Genomic DNA, 22,204 nt, shown 5'->3' with positions numbered 1-22,204 from the left:
CGAGTTCTCATCCAATATGGCGTCCTGTATTGCATAATAACTCACTCACCGCCAAACAGCGTGGTTTGCTGAGAATTCTACAATTTCTGATGAATATGGATTAACAACTCCCAGCCAATAATCGGTTGATGCGTCACGAATTTGACGCGGAATTTCGTTTGCACGCTCAGCCAACTATTTTAGGGTAAGAAGGGAAGAAAGGAATTATGTATGATGAATTTGCACGTGAAAAAAAAAAAGGAAAAAACACTTTATTGTGTAATTGGCAGTATTCTTTAACCAGCAGTGTATTCTGAAAGTAAAAAAGAATTTAACATCTCTGTCTAGTAAGATTGTGTGACTCAAACGATTAGAGCTTTTGGAAAGACTTGAAATAAAACCGGACCAAAATATCCAGACGAAAAAAAAATTCCAATTAAAAGTAATGCTGTAAATCCTCTTTTTGACTCTGAAGTCTCAGTTAAATACATGAGTGACACCCCAAATGTAAAAGACATTTTATCACTCACTCATAAAGGGGGTATCTGGGAGCGTAAAATAAAGAGAACGCATACTCTGTTATTTTCACGCAATATCCACTTTTCATAGGAAGGAAATGCTGGCTCGATACATTGACAAAATTATAAACGTAAAACACAAATTGGACCAAACGATTCGTCAGTACACCGTCGAGGAAACTTATAAAACATTAATAACAAAGAGAAAGCGATGTTATTTGGAAGACTGAGAAAACACATTCTATTCATTGGGTAAAAGCAAATTGAAGATGATGCCATTTTGTAATTTTCCTTTTGAGGTAGATCGGCGCAACATGAACAATCAGGTTTATAAAAGAATACAAAAATGAAAAAAAGAATAAAAAACAGCAACAACGGATAAGGAACGGACTGGCTAATTTGAAGGTCTTTGATAAAATGCTGAGATAAAGTGCGCCATTACTTTGATTTAAGTTTCCTGATCCATTAATCCTCAAACGATTAACGATCACAGCTGTTTTATGCTTCTGATCCCTGATCACCATCCCCCCCGCACCCTCCCCTGTAACATCTCAAGAACCTGGTACAATGTAAATGAGTCTAGAGATATCTAAATTTCTCCTTGCGAATAATATCGGGAAACCAGAAGCAGGTGACAGTTTTGATTTATAAACGTGTCGTGAATCTTGGCTGAATTTCGTTAACATTTGAGTATATTTGAAGACTGGTAAAAAGGTATGGGCATAGAGGGGGGAAGGGTACCGGCAGAGGAGGGATGGAGGGGTACTGGGGTGAGAAGGGGGAAAGGTACCGAGCAGAGAAGGGGGAAAGGGTACCGAGCAGAAAAGAGGGGAAGGGTACCGAGCAGAAAAGGGGGGAAGGGTACCGAGCAGAGAAAGGGGGGAAGGGTACCGAGCAGAAAAGGGGGGAAGAGTACCGAGCAGAGAAAGGGGGGAAGGGTAGCGGGCAGAGAAGGGAAGGGGGTACCGGGCAGAGAAGGGGGGGAAGGGTACCGAGCAGAGAAGGGGGGGAAGGGTACCGTGCAGAGAAGGGGGGAAGGGTACCGGGCAGAGAAGGGGGGAATAGTACGGAGCAGAGAAGGGGAGGAAGGGTACCGAGCAGAGAAGGGGGGAAGGGTACCGAGCAGAGAACGGGGGAATAGTACGGAGCAGAGGAGGGGGGGAAGGGTACCGAGCAGAAAAGGGGGGAAGGGTACCGAGCAGAGAAGGGGGGGAGAGTACCCAGCGGAGAAGGGGGAGAAGAGCACCGTGCAGATAAGGGGGGTAGGTACCGAGCAGAAAAGGGGGGGAAGGGCACCGAGCAGTGAAGGGGGAGAAGGGTACCGAGGAGAGAGGGGGTAAGTAATCACTTTCTAGGCCTTAGTAACAGGAATGTTCTTCAATTTTCAGAGACTTCAGTATACGGATGGGTCATCCTTTTCTAAATAGGAATAGGTGCATAGTTAAATATAATATGAATTTTTAAGTAATTGAGTGCTTGATTCTGTTTAAAATGTTGACATATATTTTACATACAATGTGTCTATGTTCTGGTAAAATACACCTTATTAAAATTATTATAGAAAACGTCTTCCTTTTTTCTGAAAAAAAAGAATGTTTTCATTGCTGCATTGTTCCTTCTGCAAGAATGCAACCAAAAACTTCATGAACTAAAACAATTCATTGATTTAATCATTGACATCTCCAAGAACTGTACTAGAAGATTTGACAATCAGGGGGAAGTTTACTGGTGGTCTGGCAATAATAATTATTAGTGCCAGACTCCTAGCAGACCTCTTGTAGGTTCCCTTAATTCAAGGGATCAGAATTTCCACACTAGGTAAGAAAAGCTTGTGTTGCACCTGTAAATAATAAAAACCTTCTGCAGGTTACTTGCTCCCCCCCCCACCCCCACCCCCTTCATTTAATCACATAACAATAGCATGCAGTCTTACCTTGCAGGGGAGAGCATAGTGGGTTTGGGTACAATTCAAAAATGAGTAAGGTACATCCATTCTTTCATCTTGGTGAATACATGTATGCCAATGCAAAAGTAAAACTTTGGAAACAAAATGTATACCTGGTAGGTTGTCTGGAGATGGTGCTTAGGTATAGAGGAAATCCCTAGGTGCTTAAAAAAAACCTCCCATCCCTCCATGAAAAAAGGAATTGATAACTACTGATAAAAAAAAAATACATATCATGCCCTCCGACCCAAGATCCAATTAGCATGTCTCCCCACTGACTGCTATACAGTTCCTTGTTGATAAGACAAGGGAATTTGGTGTTATGTAGTTCTTATTAACCGAGTGGGGGGTCTGTATAAGAGAATCTTGACTGAGGTTGCCAGTACAGACCTCACTGCGTTCGGTCTGTACCAGCGACTGAGGTCAAGATTCTCCCATACAGACCGACCTAGCTCAGTTAATAAGATGTTTATTATATGGCTGTGTCTTATATGCCAATTTTTTATATTCTTTGTACCTTTTTTTTCTAGACTGGTCCAGATGCCAGTCTAGATGGGAGAATCTAGACCGCATTTTAGCCAATCAAATTTGTGAATTCAGTAGTTCCCAGTCCTTGCGAGACACAGCCACGTAATAAAGCAACATCATACACTCTTAACGATATACTTGTCTATTCTCATTATCAGTTTGTAAGATTACATAATAGAATCACAAGGAGAAGTAACAGGTTAATCACCTCTGGGCATTGAAGGGTTTACAAAATGCCAGAAAGATGCTCCTGCCTTTCAAGCCCCCCATAGCTGACTTCCCGTCTACAAATCAGGGAAATAATCCCTTTTCATCAATAACAAATAAATAATAAATAATAAATAATAATTTAGCAATGGACATTGCTAATTTATTATTTATTGTCTTTATCTTCTTGTCCACTGTTTCCAGACTGAATTGGAATTTGGAATGTTGGTTTTTGCAGAGGGAGGAAAACAGGAGGACCCAGAGAAAAAACCCTTCGAACAAGGACGAGAACCAACAACAAACTCGACCCATGTGACGCCAGGTCCAGGAATTGAACCCAGGCCACAGTGGTGGGAAGCAGGTACTCTCACCACTGCACCATCCCTGCTTAATTTCCTACTGCTCAAAGACATCACATTTCCTGGACAAATATCATTCTAGTGAGCCTGCATTTTCCACATTGATACATATAAAATTTGTTGCTACAGTCCTCTAAACATATTCTTTATTTTGTTTGGTTGATAGGAAATTCAAAGTTAATTTATAGAGAAAAATTGGGGCAGTAATGATTCCAAGTTTAAATTCTTGTTTACGAGGGAACTTTATGGATGGCAACTGTGATATTTCCTTCTGATCTCACAAGCAGATTACTGAAAGAATAAATAAAAATTGGTGACATGTACTGCAGTTTCAATTCGGTGTCTGTTATTTCTTAGTTTCAGAGTCAAGATATGAATTCTCCCAACTGCAGGGGTTTCAGACTGATTGTAAGGGCTCCGATGAAGGGCTAACGCTCGAAACATCAGCTTTTGTAATCGTTATGGTGGCCAATTTACCATTTCAACTTTGTTGATATATCCAAATTATTTCGTTACTCCCACCTACGCAGCCCCAAACAGTTTCATTCGAAACTATCAGCCTTTATTCATTTACTGATTGTAAGGATGGTTTTGCCCACCTGGTTTGACGATATGGAGGAAAGTTTATCTTATAAAAGAAGTTCAATTCAAAAAGTTTTGCCTGCCTATGAAAACCAGTTGCCCTTCTGCTGTAAATGTTTAACTTAATGAAACCCCTGCTACTGGTCTCAATACGCTTTCTTATTATCAAAACTAATTTGATAATTATTTTGTTGAAAGATAACAACTGAAAAGAATATCTTCTTGTTGTTGGATTATTTCTTGTCATAATCTGTGCCCCAAAAAAAGGATATAGATGTTGTAGATATTGAGAAATTAATTTAAATCTTTTAACTTCCATGAGTGACCAAGACAGAATTTCTCCTTGCAAAAATCAATGCAACATCAAACAGACAAGTGATGAGAATAAAGAAAAAAACCATCAACTAAGGGATTATTAGTTTCAAGATCCAAAACCAAATTCTCCACCTTGCGATAAGAAGTGTCTGGCAGACTGTAAGCAGGGTTATTAAGTAGATCTTGGGGGTTAATTCTGAGACCCTTATTCATAAAACATTCTTTGAACAGCCTCATAAAAATATTCAACTCTCACTTCCTGGACCTGTGTGTAGATTGTTGATACCCCAGGTTAGATTACCAGCCACTGTTCGGGAACTGGAGCCCATGCTCCTCCCTGGACTTGAAAGAGTGGCAGAAATTGAGTTTCATGAAGTTGAAGTATTTGATTGATGTGTTTATTAACCTTTTAACTCTCAAGGTATGATTGGTAATTCTCTCCTCTAGCTGCGAAATATTTCCTTGTAAATTAGAGATGAGAATTTGGTGTTCAATCAAGGTAACAACTTCTACCTGAAAAGTTTGAATATTCTCATTACCTGTTTGCTGAATAATGTATGGGATATTACAGGGAGAAGTTACATGTTAATCACTTCTGGGCGTTAAAGGATTAATATATACGCTCAAAAAAGTTACTTACCATGCATCTGACTCTAAACAAATGACTGGCACACTGTCTGGGTATAATTGTTTTGCATTTTCTGCCAGAGAGGAAATCAGTCCTGCATACATGGGATTTGCTGTACCTTTAGCTATTTGCAGAGAATACAAAATATGGAAACAAAATTAGAAGATTAATATACATATTCAGTGTAGCTACACCATAGAGAGAACAGTTGAGAACACTGTTTGTGTATGTACACGTATGCTAGTCAAGCATACTGCACTTTCTTGAAGTTCCCAATTTATCTAGAAAAATCATTATAGTGAAGAGAATGAAAGCTGCAGTGTATTCCGCTCATTTTTGAGAACTGAACTTATGAAAAATTCTCACTCGAGACTGAGTGTAAGGATCTCGAAAAGTATTCCTATCTGTCTCTGTTCCTTATCTAAGTATAAATTTAAAAGATTATTACAGAGACAGCTGCTGAATATTTTCAATTGATATGAAAAGATACTTAATATATTGACATTCCATTCTTAAATTCTTTGATAAATCTAGAAAATTACAATCTTTTTAATTTTAATTATTTTAATGCTGTTGTTGTTTGTTTTTTCTGTAATTTTATTCCAGTTGTAAGATGCAACACATAGTTGGCTTATCTCTAACTTATCATTCTGCTTTTTCATTTTGTTCATTTATATGTAAAACTATGCTCTCCTAGTCAGTTCCTCTGCTCAGTTAAATTTGTTATTGAAGAATCTATTTTAATGTTTGTTTCCCTCCTGCCTTTTTCATTGTTCATGTATATGCATGCTCTCTAGGTCATTTCCTCTGTTGAATCAAACTTTTTATTAAAGAATCTATCTCACTAATTGTTTCCCTCCCGTCGCGATTAGCTTTGCAAGTTTGCAGATACAGTCTATACCCAATGCATTATACATGATAATCAAAGTGAAAGAAGTTCAAATGAGACCTTAATTCACACTCTGTAAAATTGAAATATTTTTCTTATCCCTGGGACGCTGTAAGGCTTCGATATGATTGGCCAATACCCGATAATCCATCAGTATGTATTTGTGGGAGCTAGTTTACACGCAATGTTATTATGCAATGATCTGCCAGCGTGGAGGCTTAGTCGTTCAGAGTCACAATGAAATACGTGATTTACAGGCCGAGCTGCTCGACATGGTTTCTTACGATGTGCAGGTGGAACCGGCTTTACAACCTATTACAGGCGAAGAATTTCCCAGAGGGACTAATCAAGCCTCGACGTCTCGACGTCCACTGTAGGGGTTTCTGCGAGTGAGGGGTCATCTCTGCCAATATCCTGTTTCAAATTCTGTTCTAAAAAACCTGTATGCTATTGCTTTTTATCAAATTCTTTTCAGAATAGAAATTGGCGAAACAGAATAGAAATTGGTGAAACAGAATAGAAATTGGCGAAGCAGAATAGAAATTGGCCAAACAGAATAGAAATTGGCCAAACAGAATAGAAATTGGCCAAACAGAATAGAAATTGGCCAAACACAATAGAAATTGGCCAAACACAATAGAAATTGGCCAAACACAATAGAAATTGGCCAAACACAATAGAAATTGGCGATGTCTCTATTGCTACTCTGTTTTTCTGACGAACCGAGTGGAACCTGAGTAAGAGCCAGTTAAAAATTATAATTTATTCTCCTGATTCCTGCTCAAAGAAAATTTATTCTTGCCTGATGACCAGTCTGTTTACTGATGGTAAATTAACTATGTAATATCGAGAATCCATCGACAGTTGCAAAATTTTGTAATTCGTTTTATTTTTCTAAAGGACCCTTTTAATGAACCTTTTTCGAAAATAATATCAAAAAGTTCTATGGGCCATTTTTTCTCCGAAAAAGCGAAAAGTTCAAAATCTGCCTAAATGGCCGTTGTCCTCCACGTAAAGCAATGAAAAATGATACAACTTTGGCAACTTCGTACTCTACAACGCAATACAATCCCGCTTTTAAATTTTGTGTTCTAGCAGATGGTCCTTTTATCTCTTAGGAAACATTAATTTCCTTTGCAATTTTGCGGAGCACGCTTCCATGTCTAAGGGGATCTAGAACCCCGAGAAGGATGAACTTAGACATTAAAGACAGGGATCTGGAAGTAGAGAAGGGTCGAGCAAGACTTCTTTCAACTCAGTTATGGATTATTTTTATTATTTTTAGAGCAAATTTTTTTTATTCTTTTGCATTGAACTTTTGAAGACTTTGCATTTCCTTTGTCAAGAGACTTAAAATTACTGTTATCATTTTTTGTCTTATCCCCAATGATGCCATGTACCAATGAAAGTATGGATTTTTAAAAGATTTTAACATTAATTTTGCAGTGTAGTGTCTTAAAGTATGCATTCATCATGGGAATAGATCGGCATGATCATACATTTACTATAAATATCAAATATAATTTGGATATATTAACAAAGTTGAAATGGTAAATTGGCCACTGTAACAATTACAAAAGCTGACGTTTCGAGTGTTAGCCCTTCGTCCGAGTGAATAGAGGAATTGTGGGTTGTGTGTGCTTTTAAAGGCAGAAAATGGAGCTACTTTATTGGTGGGAACATGGCAACAAGAAAAACACGAATAATTATTTTGTTACCCCCCACCGATGCAGCCCCAAACAGTTTCTTTAGAAACTATCAGCCTTTATTTATAAATATCAATGTTGTGAAATGTATTCAAAAGATGTGAATATTGATTAAAGTAATAATAATAATAATAATAATAATAATCTTTATTCGCTCGAGATAAAGGTACATAATCTCAAGTTACAATATTAAAAAGAGTCAAGCAAAAAATATTATGCAAAAGATAATCTAAGAATCATTAAATATAACTAGACAAATGATAATCTAAATATTATTTAAAAACTAGCCTATTTACAAACACATTATTAAAATTTTCCAAATTTATTCCAGGATAATGGACAGTTCTGTTTCTGAGGTTGTATTTTGTCTCTTTTTTTCTTCGGTATAATTTTGCTTAGCGGGCAATTAAAGTGTGGTGTAAATTGTGACCTTATAACCAAAATATTGCAAGACTTTACAAATTTTACAGTATTTGAAGGCCTCATTTGAGTTTCTGTCAGTTTTTCTATCTAAAATACTAGTGAAGGATAACAATCAACGTTTATCACATATGATTCTGACAAAATTGTCACAAAAGCTTGTTTCACAAGTATCATGTGATTTACAAGTGACTATTAACTGTTTACCATTAAATAATACAAAAACATATCATATTGGTTTGGAATTCTGGAGGTAAGGATGGCAAGAGAAGAACTGGGCGTTATATAGCGTTTTAGAGATTGTAAACTTGACATAAACTGCACAAACCTGACAAAGGAAGGCCTTGTTGATCGCTACATAGTACTCCAATGACGCCATGTTCAGACATTCTAGGAGAATAGCAAAATGGATAAAATACCCAGATTGGCGATAGAAATAAGATATCATAGGGTCAAAGAAAAAAAAAAAGAGGCTTACATGTCATCTAAATGCCGATCTAATGATTTTTCCATCGTCTGAGTTGGGCAATTTCGGCACAGACCCCCCGGCAAGAATTCGATGTAACCTACAGTTTTACATGAGTGTGATACTCTTGGTGGATCTTATCCGCTGACATTTTTTTTTAGTTCGTTTCCGGATCGCTCACATTATTCACTTCCGCTTAAACGATTCTCTCAAAAATGACTTTCGCTTCGAGCCACAGACTCTTTTCACCCTCCACATTTACTTGAAAATGGCTACAGCAAGCACTAGTGATGATGATTGTGAATATCAGCTGACAAAGAACGCAGTCAGAGAGCGAATCAAGTACATATCCAGAAGCCCGTCTTAAAGCAGAAGATTAAAAAACGCCTTAGGCGACTAAGCTAATATTATAGTTAAACCCTAAATTTTCACAATGTTCTCACCTTCACAAATCATTCCTTGGTTTGTAAAACCCCGAAGCATGTCCGTGCAATGATTGCAACATGTCCGACGAGTGGAAGTGGTGCAAACAAATCGATGTCCACTTTGCCCGTGAGCGGAGAGGGCTTCGTCAAATCTGGTGTCAGAAAGACATCGAGGCATAGAACGTCTGAGATCGCCATTTTCTTGCGCTGGAAGAGACATTGTTGGCAGTCATGCTTTGTCGATGGAAGGTTTCATGATAAACAAACTCGAAAGTTCCTTATTAGACGGCGCACGCTGGCTCGTACACTAGCGAACGCGGAGAGCAGGCCAAAGCAGCTCAGTTTCAGAAGGATGGAGTGATTTTAGAGGGACTGGGAACAATATTGTTGAGGGAAGGTTCCTCAAAGGGTTCAGAATTTTTTCGTTTATCCCAAGCTCGCAACAAAACCAAAAAACACCTATTATCATTTTATTACTAAGCAAAATATTATTATTTCTCTTAGTGTAACTCCATGCAATTTCCTTCAGACTCTAAACTAATTTTTTTCGCGTCATTATAATGCGTTATTCGGCAAGGGTTGACGTTTTTTTTGAAGATTTATTTCAGAAAACCAACTTAATTTACAGCTTTTTAAATGTGAAATACTAACACGAGAAAAACAAATACTCTAGAAGCGCAAGGAGGATTGTGCGAAAATCAAAATCATGCGCAAAACACGACTTGAAAGAGTCAAAATATCTATTAGCCTATTTAAACAAAAGTGAGGTCACTCGGCAAGATAATATGGTCGCATATTGTTCAAGTTTTATTAGCATCACTATTTATCTTCATTATTTATTAAGTTATGAGACGTATTCAACGAAGGAAAAGCTTTAATTCTATTTCGATTCACGAGCACATGGCATCGCTTCACAACCAGAACAACAAACGTCTGGGGAGACTGGAACGAATACTGCCCAGTCTCTACAAATACACCACAAGTTACATGTATCATCTCTTACCCATTCATTTTCCTTTTTTTCTGGACCGAGATAAAGACGTGCGCAAAAACACATGTTGTAGGCAGTCACGCGAACGAATGACACTCTACAATTCATAATCTCTTTTTGTGTAAGTCTAAATGTGGTTGAACATTAAAACCAAACAATTTGATTTTCTTTTTTTTTTTTTTTTTGAGCCTATGGATAACGTTTTATGAAAACCCTCCATTTTTGAAGTTGCCCGCTATTTTTAACGGTATTTGTTGAATTTTTTAAGCACAGTGGATCTGTGCCTCAAGTTAATCATTTATCACCGGCTCCTATATCCATGGCAGGTGCAGTCTAAGTTGCACATCACTGCTGAACTAAAAAACGTTTTTACAAAATGCAAAATCAACTGAAATGTACATGGTCTTATGCATTTCGGGAGATTAATAAGAGGCATTTTTGCACATCCTAGTCCGGTGATAAGGCTGCTGTCAAAAGTATCTTCAATATTCATGTATCTTCTGCACGTGCTCGAATCCCACGCCTTTTTAGTGTCTGTCCGTTATTATTGAAACTTTAATAAGAAAATTACTACCAAATTATAAGCACGTAGCTATAAAAATAACAGATGGAAAGGCAGCTAATTTGCAAGTCGTTTTTGTTCAGCCGTCTTCAAAGAAACTGTCCTTTGTTTTAGTTTAGGTCTAAAACTCAAATAATTAATTATGACATCCTTGTAATGGCAAAAAATATAATAAAAACCTAACTCTTGATGTCGTTACTTGTCACCAGAGAGGAGGGGGCGGGGGGAGGCGGCTAATAATTTACGTCTATAAGAGTGACACGTTTCATTGAACTACTATTCTCAATTTTTATGTATTTATTAATTTAATTTTTTTCAGCGGGAAAGGCTGCGGAATTACATCTTACATGTTAAATACAACCGTATTACCATTTTCCTCTCTTTATCTACGGATGGATTGTCGATTAACTGAACTTCATTTGAAATCCCAAAACTAAAAGCAAAGTCAACATTTTCTAGCTTGGAAAAGAGGTTCAGAAATGGCAAATTCAAATTGGAGGCATTATTGAACGTAGGGCTACCAGGTTTCAGCTTGGCATGACACTAAATTGATGTTTTAATTGATAACTGAAAGTCGATGACTGACTGGTTTGCGCAAGAACTTAAAATTTCTAATATTCTTTTCAAGGCTTCCATATTGCAAAGTTTTCTTTATTAAACATACGGTCGCTAAGCTGTTTACTTAAACAAACCGGAGAAGGAGTTATATATCGAGAACATCGTGATTATCTGGCCTTGAGGGCACGTAGGTACAACCGTTAACTAGTTTATTGGTAAGTAGCACTCTGCATACAACAGAACTATTGTATTAATCACAGGAAGTGGAAAAAGCTTGCCTTTCTTAAAATGTGATTGTACAAGCAAAAACAGGATCTGTCTTTGTGTCGTGTCCAAAGGTTTATTGGTTGGATCATTATGTACAAAACATTGACTGAAATTTAAACATCAGTTTATAAAAAGGGAAGATCGACTAAAGTCCAGACTACGGAATCAATTTCAAAATGAATTTTCTAAAATATAATTCAAGCCCTCTGGCAGTTTTCGTACCGTGTTTTTCTTGTTGGAGAAGCAGCTTTTAACTCTTAAAGTGCAGGTGCTTACATGTGTTGCGCGTTAGTGGTACATTTCTAAGCTTTTAGATGATGTTAATGTTTAATACAGAATTGTGTGGAAAAGCAAAGGTGCTTTTATGGGGTAAACAGTTAAGCAACTTTCTAAAGGTAATTTTTCCAAGGACCTTAGGGTTGCAATGATAAAAAATCCTTGGACCTACCATTAATTATTCGTAAATTCTCTGAACGGAAATATCTGACGGGCACTGCATTTACCAAGCAAACAGGAAAAAGTTGTTTCATGAAAAAGAATCAAATGGTTGTTGAAGAATCAAATGGTTGTTGTCTTGAATTGCAGGTAATCTTAGAAAATTCTCTGTCATAATGAATGAGACATTAACCGACATCGGAGTCTTTGCTGAACAGTTAAGAAGTCGACCAACCAACATTCAAGTCATAGAATGGTTTTTCTTGCTGCTGATCAACTTTGTCTCCTTCTTCGGAAACCTTCTGCTCGGAATCGCGGTCACTAGAAACCCGACTCTTCGTCGAAGCGTTCCCAATATGTACATCATAACTTTGGCTCTTTCAGATTTTTTAAATTCTTGTCTGGGAATCCCATTTTCAGTTGCTTCTCTAATTTTTGGGAAATGGCTGTTTCATGACTTCGTCTGCCAGTTGCAAGGATTCTGGATTCTTCTCTTGGCAGCGGTGTCGTTACAAACTTTGGCCGTCACTGCTGTAAACAGATATTTTCGAGTGGTCCGCTCCCGCGCCACGTATCAGAAACTTTTCAACATGAAGAAAACAAAACTGACAATCGCTGTTGTATGGATCATAGCTTTGTTCGCTCCTCTTCCATACGTTGCCGTTGGTCACAAGTTTTTCTTTCACACTGGAAAAGTTTTCTGCGCGCACGATTTTGAAAGCCTGAATCGTGGATATGGAGCTTATTTGGTGGCTGTTTACGTAGCCATTCCTTTGATAATTATCGTGACTTGTTACACCAGAGTATTTATTACGGTTCGTAAGCATAATCTGAACTTCCGTTCAAGACTTCGCGCCGTCAGCCACGAGGCCGCAAATTCATTCCAAAACAACCGCTTGTCAGTGGATGAAGTCAATGTAACTTATCTTCTTTTAGCCGTTGTGGTAGGTTTCCTTACTTGCTGGATCCCTGTTTTAGTAATAGATCTCATCGACTTTGTAAATGCAGGGTGGAAACTCAAAAGACAAGTGTATGTAAGTTATACTTGTTTCGGATTTGCCAGTACTTCGCTTAACCCCATTATATATGGCATCATGAATCGTTCCTTCCGCGCAGAGTACCTAAGAATATTCAAGCCTTTAAAGATGTGGACACTGAAGAGAGATAGCATTTGCGAGGATGATAATAGCAAGGGGGAAGTAAACGTCAATATGCCGGGTCGCGCTTGGGCAAAACCAAACTCCATTCAAGAGTTAAGAATGGACGAATTTAAGGAAAACTGAATAGAGGTCATAAAGATTGTCATTGTAAGAATTCTCGGGCATGCATTTTCACCCCAAGAAATGTCCGCATGATTAAATAACGTAATATTACAACTGATGTCGCTTTGAGATATCTCTTCAGGTGACTACTAAAAACCCTGCCTCTTCCCCCCCCCCCCCCTCTCCCCTCTCAGGGGCGTATAGGATCGGGTCTGGATCCGTCATCTTGAAAACCGGGAGACTCCTGGTAATGAAGCGCACTTGAATGATAGAACGTTAATTTGTAATAGTTCGTGCCTTCTCACAGAACTTTGCCTTTTCAGCAAAATTTATAGAAATGTAATAACGAAGGAAATTATAAATATGCCATGTTGCACGAGACTGTGGGCATCTTAAAACTTGACTAAGTTAACGGTTAACCTTCTAGAAAGTTGAAAAAAAATTTGTTCACGTAGGAATTGACTTGCCTCGGCAGAGAATGAGTCGAATTGTAAAAATACAAGTCCCTTCCAAAGCATTCACAATCATCCACCTTTGGAAATTACGAATGATTGACTGTCACCAACCTCACTGCTTCTTTGGAATATCAGCCTCCCTCCAACCACTATTCAGAGGGATTTCTTGAGTTCTTACGTTTCATCTGTTGCGACGAGGTCAAATGAACCGGAGATTGCGTTGTCCAAGAGCTCTACTTGGCCAAAATGTACATGATTCCGTCCTTAGCCGGCCGTTGTAGAAGCTTCTTAGAGGCAAGCATCAACGCTGAAAATGTGTTGGATTTGTTGCCGCTTGTAGAAAACGTGGAGGAGATCCACTAGTTAATGATTTAAGTGATGTGTGCTGGAAAGTTGTTGATACACGTTCAGCGCAGATCCTTGAATCTGCCCCAAGTGTATTCCTAGAATACAGCAATCTTTTGCTCTCCATATTGAAAAGGGATACGTACTCTTGACGTCAAGGAGGTGGAAGTGTTTCAAACTGTGAGTCGCTGGGCAGAGAAGGTCTGTTCTTAACGAGGAACTCAGTGGTAAGGAAAAAAGGGAAATTATTGGAGAAGAGGTTGCGAAACTATTACGTTTCTCTGTAATGTCACAGGGTGAATATGCTGAATATGTCGCTGAAGCCAAAATACTCACAGAAACCGAGGTCATTGAAATATTTTTACAACTTAGTTTGCATCGGAATCTCGGGAAGTTTTCTCGCATCCCAAGATGTTTAAACAGCAGAAATCTTCAGCGTTGCAAAAGAATCCCGTATTCCAGTTTGAAACTATGTAAAGATGTGTTATCTCAAGAGTTTACTGATACCACCTCTTTCTCTGTCGACGCTCCATTTGTACTGGGAGTAGTCACCCTCTGGGTATTTAGGAAAGAAATATACAGAAAAACTAAAACTTAACAGAAAAGCTATCTCGAGGGGTTGTTTCCAAACCTGAAAACAGAAGAAACATTGACGAATTCGTCATTAATTTTTAACAATATCTTTTGATTAATCACGATATACCCTGTATTCTTGAACTTTCAATCAAAGGAGAACGACCGACTTATAGAGCTCACGTTGAGAAGGAGCTAGTTTTTGAGAAAGTTTGTTTTCAATTTGCTGCCCCCCTCACACCCCCCCGGCCCCCCAAAGTATGAATGTATGCATTAAAGATATTCTCTTAGACATTTAAAGAGCAATTAACCAATAGAATTTCAGTCAAGAGTATGCTTCCTTAAGAGAGACTTTAAGTGATAAAATAATTTGAATATATCAACAAAGTTGAAATGGTAAATTGGCCTCCGTTTAAATGATAAAGTCAGTTCTTATTGAGACTCTAGACACAATAGAGTCATCATGCACCCCTTTCTTTGCCCAATTATAAGAAAAGCAGTCCATGCTTCATTATTTTTCTGTCAAAAATGGGTGGTAAATAATGCGCACCTCAGCCCAGTCTATTTCAGGTTTTTACCTAATTTCTCTATAATTTCATCCATCACCTTGACCGTAAGAGGTCTGCCTTTTTGAGAGGGATTTATACAGTAACTGATCAGAGTGGCGGATTATGTGTGCCATAACTCAGATTGCTAAACTTAATCTTTGCCATTTTAAAGAAATAATGATAAAGAGAAACAAATGATATGCTTAACAGTCAAATAGAGTCCATGCTGTAGTGTATCTATTCAGTGATAGATCACATGTACAGATGATGTCAAAATGTGGTAATGAAGAATGAAAAAAGGTGGCACGAGAGCCACAGCAGAGTAAGCTCTTGATTTTGTGATAGATCACAGCACGTACATACCCACGCCAGCATGGAATCTTTTTGTTTAAAGGTTGGCACACACGAAGGGACTAGTCCCTGCGACTAGTCCTCACGACTAGTCCGTGCGACTAGTCCGCGCGACTAGTCCGTGCGACTAGTCCCGGCGACAAGTCTTTCAAGGGTTTACACGAGGGGACCTGTAGCAAGGACTAGTCAATTAAGGCGTTCACACCAGGGCACTCAATTGCACAAGAACATAGGAAAATTAAGAGGCAAAAGATGTTTCTTAGTCTGGGGCGTTACATGAAAACAATGAAAATTTGGTAACTTTTCATTGTAGCACTATTAAACGTCAACGCAAATGAACTACACTTATTCAGTCGGATTATTCATGCTTTTACGTGTTCCGTTTTTGTTTTATTTTTATTTTTAACAGACACGGAGTCAAATAGGGTAAAAATTCCATCAAAACGGCTCCAAAACATCTGTATATGTTTACAAAACTTGAAATAGTTTTTTATTCTTCAGTTGCAGAAGTCTACAATTCAGGGAAAATTAATAGAAACTGCAATGTTTAAAAATACCGGAGGTCACGCATCATATTGACCCGTGATTGGCTTATTTACCGTTTAGTTGCAGGGACTGGTCGCACAAACAGTTCACATGAAGGGACAAACATTTCTTTCATGCGACAAGTCCCTGCGACTGGTCGCACGAATTCAAACCAGTTTGAATTCGTGCGACAAGTCGCAGGGACCAAATTTTGGTCCCTCTGACCACAGAAATGTGTAGTTCACACGAAGGGACTAGTCGCATGAAATTGGTCGCTGGGACTAGTCGCAGGGACTAGTCCCCTCGTGTGTGCCGACCTTAAAGGCGGCAAAATACCAGAACGGAATCCCTCTACTTGCTGCGGAACATATTTCGTTGCAAGTTTTGGGTCAATGTTTTGCATTTTTCAACACGAGTGATAAACTTTTTGCCAAACAAAAAGATTTGTTAGGGCGTGAAGAAAGTTGTTGCACAAAGATGAGCATAGGACGGGTCTACTTTGAGTAGACCATCAAAATTACAAGAACACATCACGTTAGGAATACATGACAGCTCTACTTTTAGTGGATCTCATCCGCTGACATTTTTAGAGCTAGTTCCAGGATCGCTCATTTTAATTACTTCCGTTTATGGGATCCTCTCAAAAGTTACTTTCGCTTCTAACTACTAGACTCTTTTCACTCTCCACATTAACTTGAAAATGGCTACAGCAAGCACTATTGATGACATTTGTGAATGGCAGCTCACCAAGAACACAGTCAGCGAGCGAATCAAGCACATGTATAGAAACCCGTTGATGGCCGATGTCCATTTCACTGTCACAGATGGGCAAGGAACTTCTTCCCCTCAAGTCAAAATCCCTTGTCACAAGTTTATCCTGGCTGTCAGTAGCCCTGTTTTCTATACGATGTTCTACGGTGAACTTAAAGAGCCTTCTGATTATATTGATCTCCCTGACTGCGATTCAGAGGGACTTCTTGAGTTCTTACGTTTCATCTATTGCGACGAGGTCGAATTAACCGGAAGTTGTGTTATTCAAGTGCTCTACTTGGCCAAAAAGTACATGATTCCGTCACTAGCAGACCGGTGCAGAAGCTTCTTGGAGGAAAATATTAACGCTGAAAATGTGTTGGATTTGTTGCCGGTTTTAGAAAAAATGGAGCAGATCCATTTGAATGATGTGTGCTGGAAAGTTATCGATACATGCACGGCGAAGGTTCTTGAATCTGCCCCGGATGAAATCCTAGAAGACAACAACCTTCTGCTCTCCATATTGAAAAGGGATACTCTTGATGTCGAGGAGTTGACAGTTTTTCAAGCTGTGAATCGCTGGGCAGAGAATATCTGTATAAAACGAGGAAAAACACCCAGTGGTAAGGAAAAAAGGACAGTTATTGGAGAAGAGGTTGTGAAACTAATACGTTTTCCTTTAATGTCACAGAGTGAATTTGCTGAACATGTCACTCAAACCAAAATACTCACAGAAACCGAAGTTATTGAAATCTTCTTGCACTTTAGCTTAAATCAGAATCCCAGGAAGTTGTCTTGCATTCCACGGCATTTAAACAGTAGAAATCTTCTGCGTTGCAAAAGAATCTCGACCAGTTCCCCTCTTGAAACTGAGTTACGTGCTTATGACGAATTTACTGAGTCCACCTCTTTCTCTGTTAACGTTCCAATTTTTCTGGGAGGAATCACCATCTGTGGGTTTGAAAGAGGGAAACATACGGTAAAACTAAAGCTCAACTGTAAAGTTGTCTTCGAGGGTTGTTTCCTGACCGAAAACCAATGGGGCCTTAGAGACGGATTTGACGTTATATTTGAACAATATCATTTGATAAATCCCAATATACCCTGCGTCCTTGAAGCTTCAATCAAAGGGCAACATTTTTATTTCAGTCGATGTCAGAATAAGAAGGAGCTGGTTTATGAGAAAGTTCGTTTTCGATTTGGTGGCCCACCTTTCCAAAGTGAGTTTATATGCATTAACGAAATTCTTTTTAGACCTTTTAAGAACAATTAACCCATGAAATTTCAGCCATGTAAATGTACTTCGTCAGGTCTGCATAAAGCTCACCATTGAGATTCTAGAGATGAAAGAGTCACTCCTGCAATTTTCCAGTTCTAAACAAATGAGTCCCTGCTTCATTATTTTCCTAGGCTGCACACCTGGGTAGTAAATAGTATTTGTTTTAACAAATCTACATGTGTATGTTTTAACCTAAACTTGCCTTTAATTCCATCCATCGCTTTCACCGTGGAAGGGCTGGCTGTTAGAGACTGACTTAGACAGTATTGGTCAGAGTGGATTATGTGCACAGTAATTCTGATTTCTGGATTATATTTTTGCCTGTTTAAAGAAATAATGGAGTATAAGAGAAACAAGGTATATTTTTTTAACAAATACATATTTTCCTATATCTGTGATCCATCACTGTACACACCCATGGCATGGATTCTTTTTTGTTTTAAGGTGGCTTATCCCTAACAATTTTACTATCATTATAGAAACACTCTACCCCGGCAATTTTTGTAGGTAGCAGCTTTAATGAGGGTGTTTGTGCCAAGTAATAATTATATAAACTAGGGAGTACAACCCGATCAACCAGGTTTACTCAATGATAAGAAATTTATATACAAAAATATTTACACAATAAAACCAACAATAACAACTGCAGGAAAAAATGAAATTATTTGAAGATCTTAAATTACCATGCAAAAAAGTGATCTGTAACTTTGATTTGAGTTTTCATATCCATAAATTTTATACATTTTCCAATCAGAGCTTTTTTTTACAGTTTGGTTCCAAACTACCCCTTACTCTCCTCCCCCATACTCCCCTTCCCCCCCCCCCCCACCATAACATATAAATGACTTAAAAGAGAGACAAAACAAGGCAGGTGTAAATTTCACAAGGAAGGTGTCATGAATCTTGACTGAATTTGGTTAAGATTTAATTTAATTTAATTTAATTTATTCCATTTTCACTTCATTAACTAAATTCCATAAGAAAACAATTAACTACCTACTAAGAACTAATAAAAGACCAAAAAACAAAAACAAAGAAAGAAAAAAAAAACAAACACATTTAGGTACATATATACTATTTTACAAAATATTCTGATGGATTTCATACATTTTTAATTATAATATTGATCTTCACATATATAGGGGAGAGAATTAATGAGAAGGAGTTGCTTCCAATTAAAAAAAATAATAAATCTAAGTTGGGCAAGTATCATTGAAAGCTACTTTTCTCATGCAGGAAAATGGACACAGGACATGAGTGAGGAAAACAAATGAGGTTATTTTCTATATGGAGGAAAAGAAAGAATTTATCTAAAGTAATGTTCATATTTTTTTTCAACTGACATCTAAGTATAACAAGACTTTACAGTGCAGAAGCCATTCCAGCTCATAAGCAACCAGGGGCATTATATTACCACTCCCCACTGAGATAAAATGCTGTACTCCTTTGTAGTTTAGCATCTGACATTTTGCAGAACTTGCAGAATCCCACTAAGTGCATACTAAGAAGGTTATGCAGGCATGGTGTTTTGATTGTGAGTCATGATCGAGTGACGACAGTAGAATATCCCCTCACAGTATCAAGCAGACAAGTGATGAGAATAAAGTAAAATATCAATTGGGGGATTAGTTGATCCGATACCAAATTCTCTGAACTATCACCATGAGAATTATATTGGCAGACAGTAAGGAGAATTAGCAATGAGATCTTGGGAGGGAAACAGTCAAGGATAGAGGGGGTCCCAGGGCCCTCCAAACCTTCCTCCCATCCAACCTTAAATTGAGAAAGGAATCAAAACTTTGCATCTCATGTGAGTACTCACTGTTTAGCATCAAAACACATTAATTGTCATATTGGAGTTGAATTCTGGAGGTAGGGATGACAAAAGAAGAACTGGGCGTAGTACATACAGCATTATAGAGTAAGTACATTACTTGACATACATGTAAATTTCACGAGCTTGACAAAGCAAAGCTGAGTAACTGTTCATTGCTAAACATATATGTAGCACTTCAATGACGTCATGTTCAGACATTTTTTAATGGAAAAAGGGATAAAATACACATATCTGTGATAGAAATGAGATACCATAGGGTAAAAGGAATGAAATAGTGGGCTTACCTCTCATCTAAATGCAAATCTAAAGATTTTTCCATCTCTGAGTTATGGATGATTTCAGCACAGACCCGGGAGAAGTGCGAAACTACTTTAAGTGGATCTTATCTGCTGACATATTTTGGACTAATTGAGACCAAGATCACTCATAAGATTTACTTCCGCTTATGCGATCCTCTCAAAAATTACTTCCTCTTCAGACTACAGACAGTCTTTTCACCCTCCACATCTACTTGAAAATGGCTACAGCAAGCACTAATGACGATGTTTGTGAATAACAGCTGATAAAGAACACAGTCGTTAATGAACTTTAGACCCCAAAATCAAACACAGCCGTGTGCTTGGGCTGCCTGTGGTTTTACAGGAATTGCTGTTAGCGGATTGATTGCAAAGTTGCAGGTTGAAGAAAGTTGTTGGGAATAGTAGAGCGTGGGTTTACTTTGAGCAACCAATTTTGGGATTTTCTCTTGTTTTTCATCAAACTCATAACTTGTTACAAATTTGCTCATGTTGCATGGCAAGTTGAGGGTTTATCTATCTCTTAATTTGCCATCTTTTAACATCATTCTTAACAATGCAAAATGTTGTTTAATATAGAGATATCCTCAATGCATCTCCCCTTCACTAGATCACAAATACGAACCAAAAGGAATGCATGTATAATTTAGCTTATCCTAGTATAAACGGCTTTATTGTAACAGATAACTTAATATGTACTAGGTCAGTCATATGCTCTTTGACTGTGTGAAACACTATCCCTACATTCAGTAACTTGATAACTGATTTTATAGCTGAGAATTAGCTTAGAAATATATCAAAATAAAGGGCTTGATATTATATTTCAACACGAGTAGTGATCAATCAACCTGCACCAACATAGTAACTAAGGATGGTCTCCAAATTAGTTTTTATTACACTCAATAGGTATATGCTTGATGCCAATTACTTATCAGTAATTATTTTTTTAAGCAAAATATTGCATCATCCTAGAGAGAAACAATTCTTAGTATAGAACTAAATAAGTTTTTTTTTTCTTTTTTTTTATCGACATTTATCATTAATGTAGTAAGAGTTTTCTTTTTACAAAGATATCATTACAACAAAATGTTAGCAATGCCATGTTAGGAATCCACTCAAGTTAGCCTGATCCTCCTTAGACCAATGAGTAATAGTCCATTTTACAGTTGTGTGCTTGGTTGCCAAGCCTTTGAATGGGAGTGAGGCTGGGGTTGACCTTGTTATGATACAACCCTTGCTGCCTTTCAAATTAATGTAAATCACTATCACAACAAGGTCACCTTCAGCCTCACTCTGAATCAAAGGCTTGGCAACTAAGTACACAACTATAAAATGGCCTATTGAAGAACACAGCTGACAAGGCTTGGATTTTCAGTATTTATTCGAGAATGTAACCTGAAGCTGTACAGATTGCAAAATCACAAACATCGCTGAGAGATCCTTTCATTGAAATGACAAATCTAGCAAAAAAACTTACAGTAATTTTGTCCAGCCTTGTTAAAGCAGAGTTATAAACTCGCCAACATCAAATATCCTTATGCAAATCCTTGATCCTTAGACAAATCCCTTTTAAATCATACATAAAACATTTTATACTTTCGCTTAGCACGACACGTGGCAAAACAAAACTATTACATAACGACGAGACGGTCCATGAGGCCTTGCGGCCCTCAGACTAATTTCGAGTTCAGTCCGTGCGGTTGAGGTAACACAACACTCCTTATTACTTTTTTTAGGGGACCTTAAGCTCTACATCTTTCCCTCCCAATCACACAGTCAAAACAACAACACACTGGTGTTGTCTATTGCCATAGGAGCCCTCAAATGGAAATTTTTGGGTATAATCTCTGACTCATCTTCATTCCCGGTAACTCGAAACCTAACAATCTTAGAAATACTGAGCCCTAATCCCCAAAATTTTACTATTATAATAGAAAAAATTCTCTACACTAGCATTTTTTTTTTTGGAAGCAGCTTTAATGGTAGTGTTTATGCCAAGTACTCTACATTACGGAGCACAACATGATCTATAAGGTTTATTCAAGGATAAAAAATACATATACAATATCATGTTATTGTGTACACTGATACTGTGCATTGTAAATTATAATGAAACGGGAGGGATTTAATAAAAGTAGAAAAGGCAATAGGTATAACAATACTTGGTTGGAACAGTTCTTGACAACTTAAATTCACTAACAAA

General features: G+C 37.9%; 3 protein-coding genes and 1 pseudogene across 6 annotated transcripts; 3 read left to right on the top strand and 1 right to left on the bottom strand.

The window, feature by feature from the left end:
• Nucleotides 1–3,665: 3,665 nt before the first annotated feature.
• LOC148729953 (ragulator complex protein LAMTOR5 homolog) lies at nt 3,666–9,328 on the bottom strand. Of its 3 annotated transcripts, none has more exons than XM_088760126.1 (4): nt 8,986–9,326; nt 8,405–8,466; nt 5,074–5,185; nt 3,666–3,827 (listed from the first exon to the last, which is right to left on the bottom strand). In XM_088760126.1, the coding sequence occupies exons 2-4, from the start codon at nt 8,463–8,465 to the stop codon at nt 3,767–3,769; spliced, it is 234 nt and encodes a 77-aa protein (XP_088616252.1). In that variant the 5' UTR covers nt 8,466; nt 8,986–9,326; the 3' UTR covers nt 3,666–3,766. The 3 variants fall into 3 exon arrangements, with proteins under 3 accessions (XP_088616252.1, XP_088616251.1, XP_088616250.1); XM_088760125.1 differs by lacking the exon at nt 8,986–9,326 and adding an exon at nt 8,555–8,706; XM_088760124.1 differs by lacking the exon at nt 3,666–3,827 and having other exon boundaries at nt 5,109–5,185; nt 8,986–9,328.
• A 1,485-nt stretch (nt 9,329–10,813) lies between these two features.
• LOC148729952 (melatonin receptor type 1B-B-like) lies at nt 10,814–13,158 on the top strand. 2 transcript variants are annotated; one of them, XM_088760122.1, is made up of 2 exons: nt 10,814–11,293; nt 11,931–13,158. In XM_088760122.1, the coding sequence occupies exon 2, from the start codon at nt 11,957–11,959 to the stop codon at nt 13,061–13,063; it is 1,107 nt and encodes a 368-aa protein (XP_088616248.1). In that variant the 5' UTR covers nt 10,814–11,293; nt 11,931–11,956; the 3' UTR covers nt 13,064–13,158. The 2 variants fall into 2 exon arrangements, with proteins under 2 accessions (XP_088616248.1, XP_088616249.1); XM_088760123.1 differs by lacking the exon at nt 10,814–11,293 and adding an exon at nt 11,301–11,740.
• Nucleotides 13,159–13,410: 252 nt separating this feature from the next.
• On the top strand, nt 13,411–14,867 carry LOC148729951 (BTB/POZ domain-containing protein 3-like; annotated as a pseudogene).
• A 1,569-nt stretch (nt 14,868–16,436) lies between these two features.
• Nucleotides 16,437–18,513, top strand: LOC148729950 (BTB/POZ domain-containing protein 6-B-like). Its single transcript, XM_088760121.1, has one exon. It carries the CDS (start codon nt 16,540–16,542, stop codon nt 17,860–17,862), a length of 1,323 nt encoding a protein of 440 aa, XP_088616247.1. The 5' UTR covers nt 16,437–16,539; the 3' UTR covers nt 17,863–18,513.
• Nucleotides 18,514–22,204: the final 3,691 nt, after the last annotated feature.

Source organism: Stylophora pistillata, chromosome 5 (genome assembly GCF_964205215.1).
Source record: "Stylophora pistillata chromosome 5, jaStyPist1.2, whole genome shotgun sequence".
Classification (NCBI taxonomy): domain Eukaryota; kingdom Metazoa; phylum Cnidaria; class Anthozoa; order Scleractinia; family Pocilloporidae; genus Stylophora; species Stylophora pistillata.
The sequence above is the reverse complement of the archived record's forward strand: the minus strand, read 5'-3'. Positions and strand labels throughout refer to the sequence as shown.